Genomic DNA, 12,009 nt, shown 5'->3' with positions numbered 1-12,009 from the left:
CTTTTCTCCTCAGAACAGCTTCAATTCGCTGAATTCTGAGTGTTCTAAACATTAAGAACACCTTCCTAATATGGAGTTGCACCTCCCCCTTTTCTCCTCAGAACAGCTTCAATTCGCTGAATTCCGAGTGTTCTAAACATTAAGAACAGAACACCTTCCTAATATGGAGTTGCACCTCCCCCTTTTGTCCTCAGAACAGCCTCAATTGGTCGGGGCATGGACTCTACAAGGTGTCGAAAGCGTTCCACAGGGATGCTGACCCATGTTGACTCCAATGCTTCCCACGGTTGTGTCAAGTTGGCTGGATGTCCTTTGGGGTGGTGGACCATTCTGGATACACACGGGAAACTGTAGAGCGTGAAAAACCCAGCAGCGTTGAAAGTTCTTGACACAAACCGGTCCGCCTGGCACCTACTACCGTACCCCCGTTCAAAGGCACTTAAACATTTTGCCTTACCGATTTAACCTTTGAATGGCACATACACAATCCATGTCTCAATTATCTCAAGGCTTACATTTTTTTTAAATCTTTAATCTCCTCCGCTCCATCTATACTGATTTTGAAGTTGATTTAACAAGTGACGTCATAGCTTTTTGCCTGGTCAGTCTGTGATAGGGAGAGATCATTCAGATCCATCCGTCTTCTCATATTCCACATGTCCTCAAATCCAGCTGACTTGTACTGTGGACAGACGTGTTTATATTTATAAGGTAAATGTATGTTTTTAATAGAACTGCAGAAGTTTGAATGTAATTACAATAAAATGAATGACAATATAAGCCTTGTGTTCTCTGTCCATCATGTCAATAGGGAAACAATGGCAACAGACACGGTGTTGGTGTTTCAGACTCCAGATAGGTGTTCCAGACTCCAGATAGGTGTTCCAGACTCCAGATAGGTGTTCCAGACTCCAGATAGGTGTTCCAGACTCCAGATAGGTGTTCCAGACTCCAGATAGGTGTTCCAGACTCCAGATAGGTGTTTCAGACTCCAGATAGGTGTTTCAGACTCCAGATAGGTGTTTCAGACTCCAGATAGGTGTTTCAGACTCCAGATAGGTGTTCCAGACTCCAGATAGGTGTTCCAGACTCCAGACACAGTGTTCCAGACTCCAGACACAGTGTTCCAGACTCCAGACACAGTGTTCCAGACTCCAGACACAGTGTTCCAGACTCCAGACAGGTGTTCCAGACTCCAGACAGGTGTTCCAGACTCCAGACAGGTGTTCCAGACTCCAGATAGGTGTTCCAGACTCCAGATAGGTGTTCCAGACTCCAGATAGGTGTTCCAGACTCCAGATAGGTGTTCCAGACTCCAGATAGGTGTTTCAGACTCCAGATAGGTGTTCCAGACACAGTGTTCCAGACTCCAGACACAGTGTTCCAGACTCCAGACACAGTGTTCCAGACTCCAGACACAGTGTTCCAGACTCCAGACACAGTGTTCCAGACACAGTGTTCCAGACTCCAGACACAGTGTTCCAGACTCCAGACAGTGTTCCAGACTCCAGACACAGTGTTCCAGACTCCAGACACAGTGTTCCAGACTCCAGACACAGTGTTCCAGACTCCAGACACAGTGTTCCAGACTCCAGACACAGTGTTCCAGACTCCAGACACAGTGTTCCAGACTCCAGATAGGTGTTCCAGACTCCAGATAGGTGTTCCAGACTCCAGATAGGGGTTCCAGACTCCAGATAAACCTACATATATGGGACACCACTTTACCAGATACAGAGCCTTCAGAAAGTATTCACACCCCTTGACATGTTGTTGTTGTTACAGCCTGAATTTAAAATGGATTAAATGGAGATGTTGTGTCCCTGGCCTGCACACGTTACCCGATAATGCCAAAGTAGAATTATATTTTTTTTAAATGTTTTTAAAATTGAAAAGCTGAAATGTCTTCAGTCAATAAGTATTCAACCCCTTTGTTAGGGCAATACTAAATAAGTTCAGGAGTAAAAATGTGCTTTAAAAGCTACAAGTTGCATGGACCAATAATAGTGTTTAACTTGATTTGTTAAATGACTACCTCATCTCTGTACCTCCACACATACAATTATCTGTAAAGGTCCCTCAGTTGAGCAGATTCAACCACAAAGACCAGGGAGGTTTTCCACAGCCTCGCGAAGAAGGGCACCTATTGGTAGGCAGACATTGAATATCCCTTTGAGCATGGTGACGTTATTAATTATACTGTGGATGGTGTATCAATACACCCAGTCACTACAAAGATACAGGTGTCCTTCCTAACTCAGTTGGTGGAAAGGAAGGAAACCACTCAGGGATTTGAACATGAGGCCAATGAAACAGTCACAGAGTTTAATGGCTGTGATTGGAGAACACTGAGGATGGATCAACAACATTGTAGTTACTCCACAATACTAACCTAATTGACAGAGTGGAAAGAAGGAAGCCTGTACAGAATAAGAAATATTCCAAAACATGCATCCTGTTTGCAACAAGGCAGTAAAGTAAAACTGCAAAAAATGTGGCAAAGAATGAACTTTTATGTCCTCAATAAAAGCATTATGTTTGGGGCAAATCCAACACATCACTGGGTACCACTCTTCATCATTTTCAAGCATGATGGTGGCTGCATCCTGTCATGGGTATGCTTGTCATCGGCAATATGTTTTTTAGGATAAAAAGAAACGGAATAGAGCTAAGCACAGGCAAAATCCTAGAGGAAAACCTGGTTCAGTCTGGTTTCCACAAGACACTGGAAGACAAATTCACCTTTCAGCAGGACAATAACCTAAAACAAAAGGCCAAATTTCCACTGGAGTTGCTTACCAAGACCACATTGAATGTTCCTGAGTGGCCTAGTTACAGTGTTGACTTAAATTGGATTGGGCCTCCCAAGTGGAGCAGCGGCCTAAGGCACTGAGTCGCAGTGCTTGAGGCGTCACTACAGACCTGAGTTCGATCCTAGGCTGTGTCACAGCCGGTCGTGACTGGGAGACCCATGAGGCAGCGCACAATTAGCCCAGGGTCGTCCAGGTTAGGGGAGCGTTTGGCCTGCCGGGATTTCCTTGTCCCATCGTGCTCTGGCGACTCCTTGTGGCGGGCCCCGGCGCCTGCAAGCTGACCTCAGTCACCAGCTGGACAGTGTTTCCCCTGATACGTTGGTGCTGCTGTCTTCCAGGTTAAGCGAGCAGTGTGTCAAGAAGCAGTGAGGCTTGGCAGGGTCGTGTTTCAGAGGACACATGGCTCTCGATCTTAGCCGTCTCCCGAGTCGGTAGGGCAGTTGCAGCGATGGGACAATACTGGATATCACGAAACTGGTGTGAAAAAAAAAATCTATGGCAAGACTTAAATGGTTGTCTAGCGATGACGAACAACAGAGCTTGGAAGAATTTTCTGAAAAGTAATGTGCAAATATTGTGCAACCCAGAAAGATCCACAGCTGTATTCTCTGCTAAAGGTGATTCTAACATGTATGTAAATTAGTCATTTCTGTATTTCATAAATGTACAAAAATGTCTAAAAAACATGTTTTCACTTCGTCATTATGGGGTATTGTGTGTAGATGGGTGAGAAATAAATGTAATAAAATTTAAATTAGGCTGTAACAACAACATGTGGTGTAAATCAAGGGGTATGAATCATTTGTGAAGGCACTAGCTAGCTTTAGGTGGAATGAGTGAGTTTGTTATGCTGTTTCTAATAGTAGTGTGACTTGACTATTGTTATGAAATTAAATCATATGTATCAAACAACGTCCTGTGAAGTGATGTGCCTGTATTGTAGCCTGCGGTGTTATTTATGCATGACTGCCGCGATACAAAACCTCCGCCCTGCCGACCCAATGACTTAAGACGCTCCACGCCCAGTGCTCAGCCAGAAAACACACACACACACAGAGAGAGAGAGAGAGAGAGCGCGCGTCCGTTAGTCTGAGATGCTGTAAGGTGATTATTGTATCGGAGGCTCTGGGTGTAGGACCGTCTCAAAGGTAAGACCAAGCAGCAGACATGATTATGGCGATGGCTTCTTAAACTCATTTTGAACACTTGTTGATGTTTTTCAAAGCGTATACTACGGTCTCATGTTTGAACAGAAAAGCGAACAGATGACCCCTTATTGATACTAGTCAGGCTATGTTGACGCGCGTTTCCTCCGTAGTCAGGCTATGTTGACGCGCGGTTCCTCCGTAGTCAGGTTATGTTGACGCGCGTTTCCTCCGTAGTCAGGCTATGTTGACGCGCGTTTCCTCCGTGGTCAGGCTATGTTGACGCGCGGTTCCTCCGTAGTCAGGCTATGTTGACGCGTGGTCTTCCGTAGCTCATGGTATAGCATTGCAACTCCAAGAGAGTGGGTTTGATTCCCGGTATCACCCATACGTAAGAAATGTATGTCGCTTTGAATAAATTGGCGTATATTATTATATTGTTACAATTCTAGGCCATATTGGGTGCTACGGTACTGTCTATACTGTGCCTACAGAAAGTATTCATTCCCCCTTGAATTATTCCACATTTTGTGTTACAGCCTAAATTGAAAATGGATTAAATAAAATAAATGTCTCACCGATCTACACACAACAATACTCCATAATGACAAAGTGGAAACACATGTTTTTTTTAGAGATTTTTGCAAATTTATTGAACATGAAATACACAAATGTCATTTACATAAGTAAGTCTCTAAGAGCTGTGAGTCGTTCTGGGTAAGTCTCTAAGAGCTGTGAGTCGTTCTGGGTAAGTCTCTAAGAGCTGTGAGTCTTTCTGGGTAAGTCTCTAAGAGCTGTGAGTCGTTCTGGGTAAGTCTCTAAGAGCTGTGAGTCGTTCTGGGTAAGTCTCTAAGAGCTGTGAGTCGTTCTGGGTAAGTCTCTAAGAGCTGTGAGTCGTTCTGGGTAAGTCTCTAAGAGCTGTGAGTCGTTCTGGGTAAGTCTCTAAGAGCTGTGAGTCGTTCTGGGTAAGTCTCTAAGAGCTGTGAGTCGTTCTGGGTAAGTCTCTAAGAGCTGTGAGTCGTTCTGGGTAAGTCTCTAAGAGCTGTGAGTCGTTCTGGGTAAGTCTCTAAGAGCTGTGAGTCGTTCTGGGTAAGTCTCTAAGAGCTGTGAGTCGTTCTGGGTAAGTCTCTAAGAGCTGTGAGTCGTTCTGGGTAAGTCTCTAAGAGCTGTGAGTCGTTCTGGGTAAGTCTCTAAGAGCTGTGAGTCGTTCTGGGTAAGTCTCTAAGAGCTGTGAGTCGTTCTGGGTAAGTCTCTAAGAGCTGTGAGTCGTTCTGGGTAAGTCTCTAAGAGCTGTGAGTCGTTCTGGGTAAGTCTCTAAGAGCTGTGAGTCGTTCTGGGTAAGTCTCTAAGAGCTGTGAGTCGTTCTGGGTAAGTCTCTAAGAGCTGTGAGTCGTTCTGGGTAAGTCTCTAAGAGCTGTGAGTCGTTCTGGGTAAGTCTCTAAGAGCTGTGAGTCGTTCTGGGTAAGTCTCTAAGAGCTGTGAGTCGTTCTGGGTAAGTCTCTAAGAGCTGTGAGTCGTTCTGGGTCAGTCTCTAAGAGCTGTGAGTCGTTCTGGGTAAGTCTCTAAGAGCTGTGAGTCGTTCTGGGTAAGTCTCTAAGAGCTGTGAGTCTTTCTGGGTCAGTCTCTAAGAGCTGTGAGTCGTTCTGGGTAAGTCTCTAAGAGCTGTGAGTCGTTCTGGGTAAGTCTCTAAGAGCTGTGAGTCTTTCTGGGTAAGTCTCTAATGAGCTTTCTACACCTGGATTGTACAAGGTATTCCCATGACTTCAAAATTATTCAAGCTCTGTCAAATTGGTTGTTGATCATTACTAGACAGCCATTTTCAGGTCTTGCGATTAGGATTTCAGGCAGATTTAAGTAAAATTTGCCGCTCAGGAATATTCACTGTCTTGGTAAGCAACTCCAGTATATATTTGGCTTTGCGTTTTAGGTTATTGTCCTGATGAAAGTTGAATTTATCTCCCAGTGTCTGTCGGAAAGCAGACTGAACCAGGTTTTCCTCTAGGAAAATCAAGTTAAACACTATTATTGAACACAGAGTGAGTCCATACAACTTATAATGTGACTTGGTTTTCTTTTTAATGAAGCACATTTTTACTAATGAATTTATTTAGTTAAATAAATAAAAATGTAGGCTTGCCATAACAAGGGAGTTGAATACTTATTGACACAACACATTTCAGCTTTTCATTTTTCATACATTTGTAAATATATATATATAAAAAAAAAACATAATTCGACATTGACATCATGTGGTATTGCGTGTAGGCCAGTGATGGAAAAATAATAATGTAATCCATTTTAAATTCAGGCTGTAACAACAACAACAACAACATGTGGAAATGGTAAAAAGGTGTGAATACTTTGTAAAGACATTGTGTATATAACAATGTTTTGTGGTTTTGTGAGTAACCTGCTGTGCATTTGAGCTAGTGAGTGAGGGGTCAAAACCCAAATCACTACTGGTGACCCCAACACTCTTATCTTGCCTCAGATCCCTCCAGGCTTTATTTAGCTCAGTGGACTAACACAGTCTTAGGCACTGGCCAGCCAGGCTAATTGATGACGATTGATGCCACTGGCCAGCCAGGCTAATTGATGATGATTGATGCCACTGGCCAGCTGGGCTAATTGATGATGATTGATGCCACTGGCCAGCCAGGCTAATTGATGATGATTGATGCCACTGGCCAGCTGGGCTAATTGATGATGATTGATGCCACTGGCCAGCCAGGCTAATTGATGATGATTGATGCCACTGGCCAGGCGGGCTAATAGACTGTGATTAGTACTAGCCCAGGAAACATTAGGTCCAAACTCTGTGCGATGCGGTACTTGAAAAGACATAATTAGCCACAGAGCTAGTCTGGCATATTTTTTACTAGCCCAGTCTGAAAAGTACTAGCCAGCTGGCCGGCTAGCTTAATTTCCATTCCTGCTTAGAGGTAATACTAGTTGTTGGTATGTTGCTTTGTGTTGTCTTCCATTACTTATTACACTATCGACTCCATTGTCCTCCCTAAAGTTCAAACGTCAAAGGTTGTGTGTGCCATTGTTTGTTGTCCCAGTCAGGCAACGGGAGAGGGTGTTACGGATTACAGATTCACTAAGAACACACAGTAAACCAGGAGGAAAACAATGCATTATGTATGAGAGAAGTCAATAGGACGATAGAAAGGTTAGTCTATTCTTAGTCTTATTATAGGAAGATGATATGGACAGGAAAAACATGAGTAACCTCACTCTCTCTCTCTCTCTCTCACTCACTCACTCACTCACACTCTGTCTCTGTCTCACTCACTCACACACACACTCTCACTCACTCACTCACTCACTCACTCACTCACTCACTCACTCACTTACTCACACACACACACTCACACACTCTCTCTCTCTCTCACTCACACACTCTCTCTCTCTCTCACTCACTCACTCACTCACTCACTCACTCACTCACTCACTCACTCACTCACTCACTCACTCACCCCACTGTGTTGTCCAACTGGACCTCTCAATAGCAGTGCATATGAGTGACACCCACAAGCTGAACCACCTGTGTGTATCCACCTGTTCACATATAACCATCAGCATCATCATCATCATCATCATTAACATTGTAATCTTCCTCCTCTTCTTAGATGTCATGGTGCCCTCCGTACCGTAGTTCTAAGTTCCGCCACGTCTACGGTAAGGCCTCCACCAAAGAGCACGGTTACCACGGAATCCCGATCACACACAGCGTCCACGACAACCACTACTGCTCCGTTAACCCGCGCTTCATCGCCATAGTAACGGAATGCTCCGGGGGCGGTGCTTTCTTGGTCCTCTCCATCCATCACGTACGTTACCGGAGAGAGACGATGATGCATGTTAGATCACAGCGAGAGTTGAGTGGGGATTGGCAAAACAGATTTGGTTCATCCTTATTTATTTAACGAGGCAAGTCCAGTTAAGAACAAATTCTTATTTACAATGACAGCCTAGGAACAATGAGTTTAACTACCTTGTTCAGAGGCAGAACGACAGATTTTTACCTTGTCAGCTCTGGGATTTGATCTTGCAACCTTTCCACTAGGCTACGCTAACCACTAGGCTACGCTACCGCCAGTTAGTTGCCCAGCCAGTCCGTATAGCCTCTGCCAGCCAGGACATAAGGAGTCCTACCCAGCCAGTTAGTTTATGGTTGTGGCTAGAAACTTCTTCAAGAATTTGTAAAACTTGTCTGCTGAAGTCGGGAGATTGTTAAGAATCATTCCGTTTTTATTGGACTACAAAAGCCTGTCACCCTGACCTGATATTAGCTACACTAGCTAGCTACTTCTCTTTCCTTATTGCCCTGACATTAGCTACACTAGCTAGCTACTTCCCTTTCCTTATTGCCCTGACATTAGCTACACTAGCTAGCTACTTCCCTTTCCTTATTGCCCTGATATTAGCTACACTAGCTAGCTACTTCCAACCTTACTGGGCTGATATTAGCTACACTAGCTAGCTACTTCCCTTTCCTTATTGCCCTGATATTAGCTCCACCAGCTAGCTACTTCCCTTTCCTTATTGCCCTGATATTAGCTACACTAGCTAGCTACTTCCCTTTCCTTATTGACCTGATATTAGCTACACTAGCTAGCTACCTCCCTTTCCTTATTGCCCTGACATTAGCTACACTAGCTAGCTACTTCCCTTTCCTTATTGCCCTGACATTAGCTACACTAGCTAGCTATTTCCCTTTCCTTATTGCCCTGATATTAGCTACACTAGCTAGCTACTTCCAACCTTACTGGGCTGATATTAGCTACACTAGCTAGCTACTTCCCTTTCCTTATTGCCCTGATATTAGCTCCATCAGCTAGCTACTTCCCTTTCCTTATTGCCCTGATATTAGCTACACTAGCTAGCTACTTCCCTTTCCTTATTGACCTGATATTAGCTACACTAGCTAGCTACTTCCCTTTCCTTATTGCCCTGACATTAGCTACACTAGCTAGCTACTTCCCTTTCCTTATTGCCCTGACATTAGCTACACTAGCTAGCTACTTCCCTTTCCTTATTGCCCTGATATTAGCTACACTAGCTAGCTACTTCCAACCTTACTGGGCTGATATTAGCTACACTAGCTAGCTACTTCCCTTTCCTTATTGCCCTGATATTATCTCCACCAGCTAGCTACTTCCCTTTCCTTATTGCCCTGATATTAGCTACACTAGCTAGCTACTTCCATTTCCTTATTGACCTGATATTAGCTACACTAGCTAGCTACTTCCCTCAACAACCCTAATCGAATATTTTAAAAAAGGATTACAATAATGAGATGTATCCACCAATCCAAAGAAAGGATAGGTTTAAGCTGGACAGCCCGCCGTACCGCGTTGTGGACAACAACTCCCATTCCATTGTTAGGGGCAGAGAGACATACATCTTGTCTGTATATCCATCATCTTTGGTATAGCCTCTCCCAAGTTACTGGGTGACCTCACTTCCTGTTTACGTAATTTCCTAGTTACACCACTTCCTCTTCCTGCTGTCAGATGATTTTTACTGGTCTGATTGGGTCGTGTGTATGTTAAATTATTGCTTGACAAGCCTAGTGAATGCATTATACATCATGTTGTACGTTCACGATCTCTTTTTAAGCCATTATTTGTATCTCCCCTCTTCCTCCCCTGGCTTTCTTCTTCTCCCTTACCTCCTCTTGGTTCTCTCCAGACTGGTAAAGTAGACCCCCAACACCCCAGGGTGTGTGGTCACAGTGCCAGGGTGTTGGATGTCAAGTGGAACCCCTTTGATGACCACTGCATCGCCTCCTGCTCTGAAGACTGCACCGTCAGTACTACAGATATGCACGCATAGTAGTCATTAGTACACACTATACACAGATATAGATGCATAGTAGTCATTAGTACACACTATACACTGATATAGATGCATAGTAGTCATTAGTACACACTATACACTGATATAGATGCATCGTAGTCATTAGTACACACTATACACAGATATACAACCGCAGTAGTCATTAGTACACACTATATACAGATACACACGCACAGTACTCATTAGTACACACTATACACAGATATACAACCGCAGTAGTCATTAGTACACACTATATACAGATATAGATGCACAGTAGTCATTAGTACACACTATACACATATATACAACAGCAGTAGTCATTAGTACACACTATACACAGATATACATGCACAGTAGTTGTTAGTACACACTATACACAGATATACAACCGCAGTAGTCATTAGTACACACTATACACATATATACAACCGCAGTAGTCATTAGTACACACTATACACAGATATACATGCACAGTAGTTGTTAGTACACACTATACACAGATATACAACCGCAGTAGTCATTAGTACACACTATACACAGATATAGACGCACAGTAGTCGATAGTATACACTGATATACAACCACAGTAGTCGATAGTACACACTTATACACTGTTGACTCCTAATATGTCCACAGTGGATATGAACTCTGATATTTCAAAACATTCTTTGAAACTGTCTTTATTTCCAGTGCTGAATTGAGGCCGTGAGTCTGTGTGTGTGTTGACATGTGTTGTGTGTGTGTGTGTTGACATGTGTCGTGTATGTGTGTGTGTTGACATGTGTCGTGTTTGTGTGTGTGTTAACGTGCGTTGTGTGTGTGTGTTGGCGTGCATTGTGTGTGTGTGTGTGTATGTTGGCGTGTGTGTGTATGTTGACATTCATTGTGTGTGTGTGTGTTGACATGCGTTGTGTGTGTTGACGTGCATTGTGTGTGTTGACGTGCATTGTGTGTGTGTGTGTGTATGTTGACATACGTTGTGTGTGTATGTGTTTGTGTATGTTGACATGCGTTTTGTGTGTGTGTGTGTGTTGTAGGGCTGTCCCCGACAGCAAAAAAATCTTGGTCAACCCGAAAGTCGTCTGTTCTTTCAACCAATCAATTGCTGGACATTTTTAAATGTGTATTTTTCCATATATAGACACACCCTATTGGTTAATAATATCAATTACATGTACTGAGCTTGTCTGATGCTTTAAGCTTACGATTGAATAAAATAAGACAAATGCCTCAAGAGGGCGCCAGAGATCTAGATAACCAGAAGAGAGAAAAAAAACTTAACCTGACCCAACTATTCTCCTCCCGCTCCTGCTGTCATTCTCAGATTCTGCCATTACTCTCCTGAAGTTGCTGCTCATCGGCTACACGAGGAGTCGGCAACCTTTCTCATGTTGAATGCCAATTTATCTTACCATTTCTACCGATCTGCGTACCAGTTACGGTTTTCATTTGCACATTTTCGTGAAAAAGTTTTATTTAATTTACGATAATGTCTTCCTATCTTAAAATCACTGTCATGTAGTTTAATTAAAATAGTATCCAAATCTAAATGAAAATGATACAAAACCTAAGAAGTAACTTATATAGCCGTTGACCAACTGTGTCTACATAAAGTCAACAAATAAAAACATTGCAGCCTGATAAAATAAATATAAAAAAAAACATGCCTGTAATGAACTTGAATCATTTGCTTTTTTTTATCAACTATTAACTTTAGCCCTAAGCATGTGCTAGCAAACTTGCAAAATTGTATAAAATATTCTGGGTCCTCAGTTTCCCATGCCAGGGACCTTGGGACAGACACGGCAGCTGTAGGCCATTTGAGCAAAGGACAAGAAGCAGTGCTTGACCTGGGCGGGAGCTCACCTGAACAGTGTACCGCCACCTCAAGTGTTCTACTGATTGAGCTTGATGTTCCTCTTATAGAATATTAGCTCAAAAGTATTGAGGAGCTCCTGCACCTAAATATAAATAGTACCAGCACCCAAAATGAATACCGGTAACAGTGAAATTCTGAATACAACAGGTGTAGTAGACCTTACAGTGAAATGCCGAATACAACAGGTGTAGTAGACCTTACAGTGAAATGCTGAATACAACAGGTGTAGTAGACCTCACAGTGAAATTCTGAATACAACAGGTGTAGTAGACCTTACAGTGAAATGCCGAATACAACAGGTGTAGTAGACCTTACAGTGAAA

General features: G+C 43.2%; 1 protein-coding gene across 1 annotated transcript in view; it reads left to right on the top strand.

Moving 5' to 3' along the window:
• Nucleotides 1-9,263: 9,263 nt before the first annotated feature.
• The window catches only part of LOC110531341 (coronin-2A-like), a 17,384-nt gene continuing 14,638 nt past the window's right edge, over nt 9,264-12,009 (top strand). Inside the window, exons 1-2 of the mRNA XM_036989228.1 lie at nt 9,264-9,347; nt 9,659-9,775. Coding sequence (XP_036845123.1) covers nt 9,264-9,347; nt 9,659-9,775 — 201 coding nt within the window. The remainder of the gene's footprint in view (nt 9,348-9,658; nt 9,776-12,009) is intronic.

This window comes from Oncorhynchus mykiss, chromosome 9 (assembly GCF_013265735.2).
Source record: "Oncorhynchus mykiss isolate Arlee chromosome 9, USDA_OmykA_1.1, whole genome shotgun sequence".
NCBI classification, from domain to species: domain Eukaryota; kingdom Metazoa; phylum Chordata; class Actinopteri; order Salmoniformes; family Salmonidae; genus Oncorhynchus; species Oncorhynchus mykiss.
Note: the sequence above shows the minus strand (reverse complement) of the source record. Positions and strands in the feature narration are given on the sequence as shown.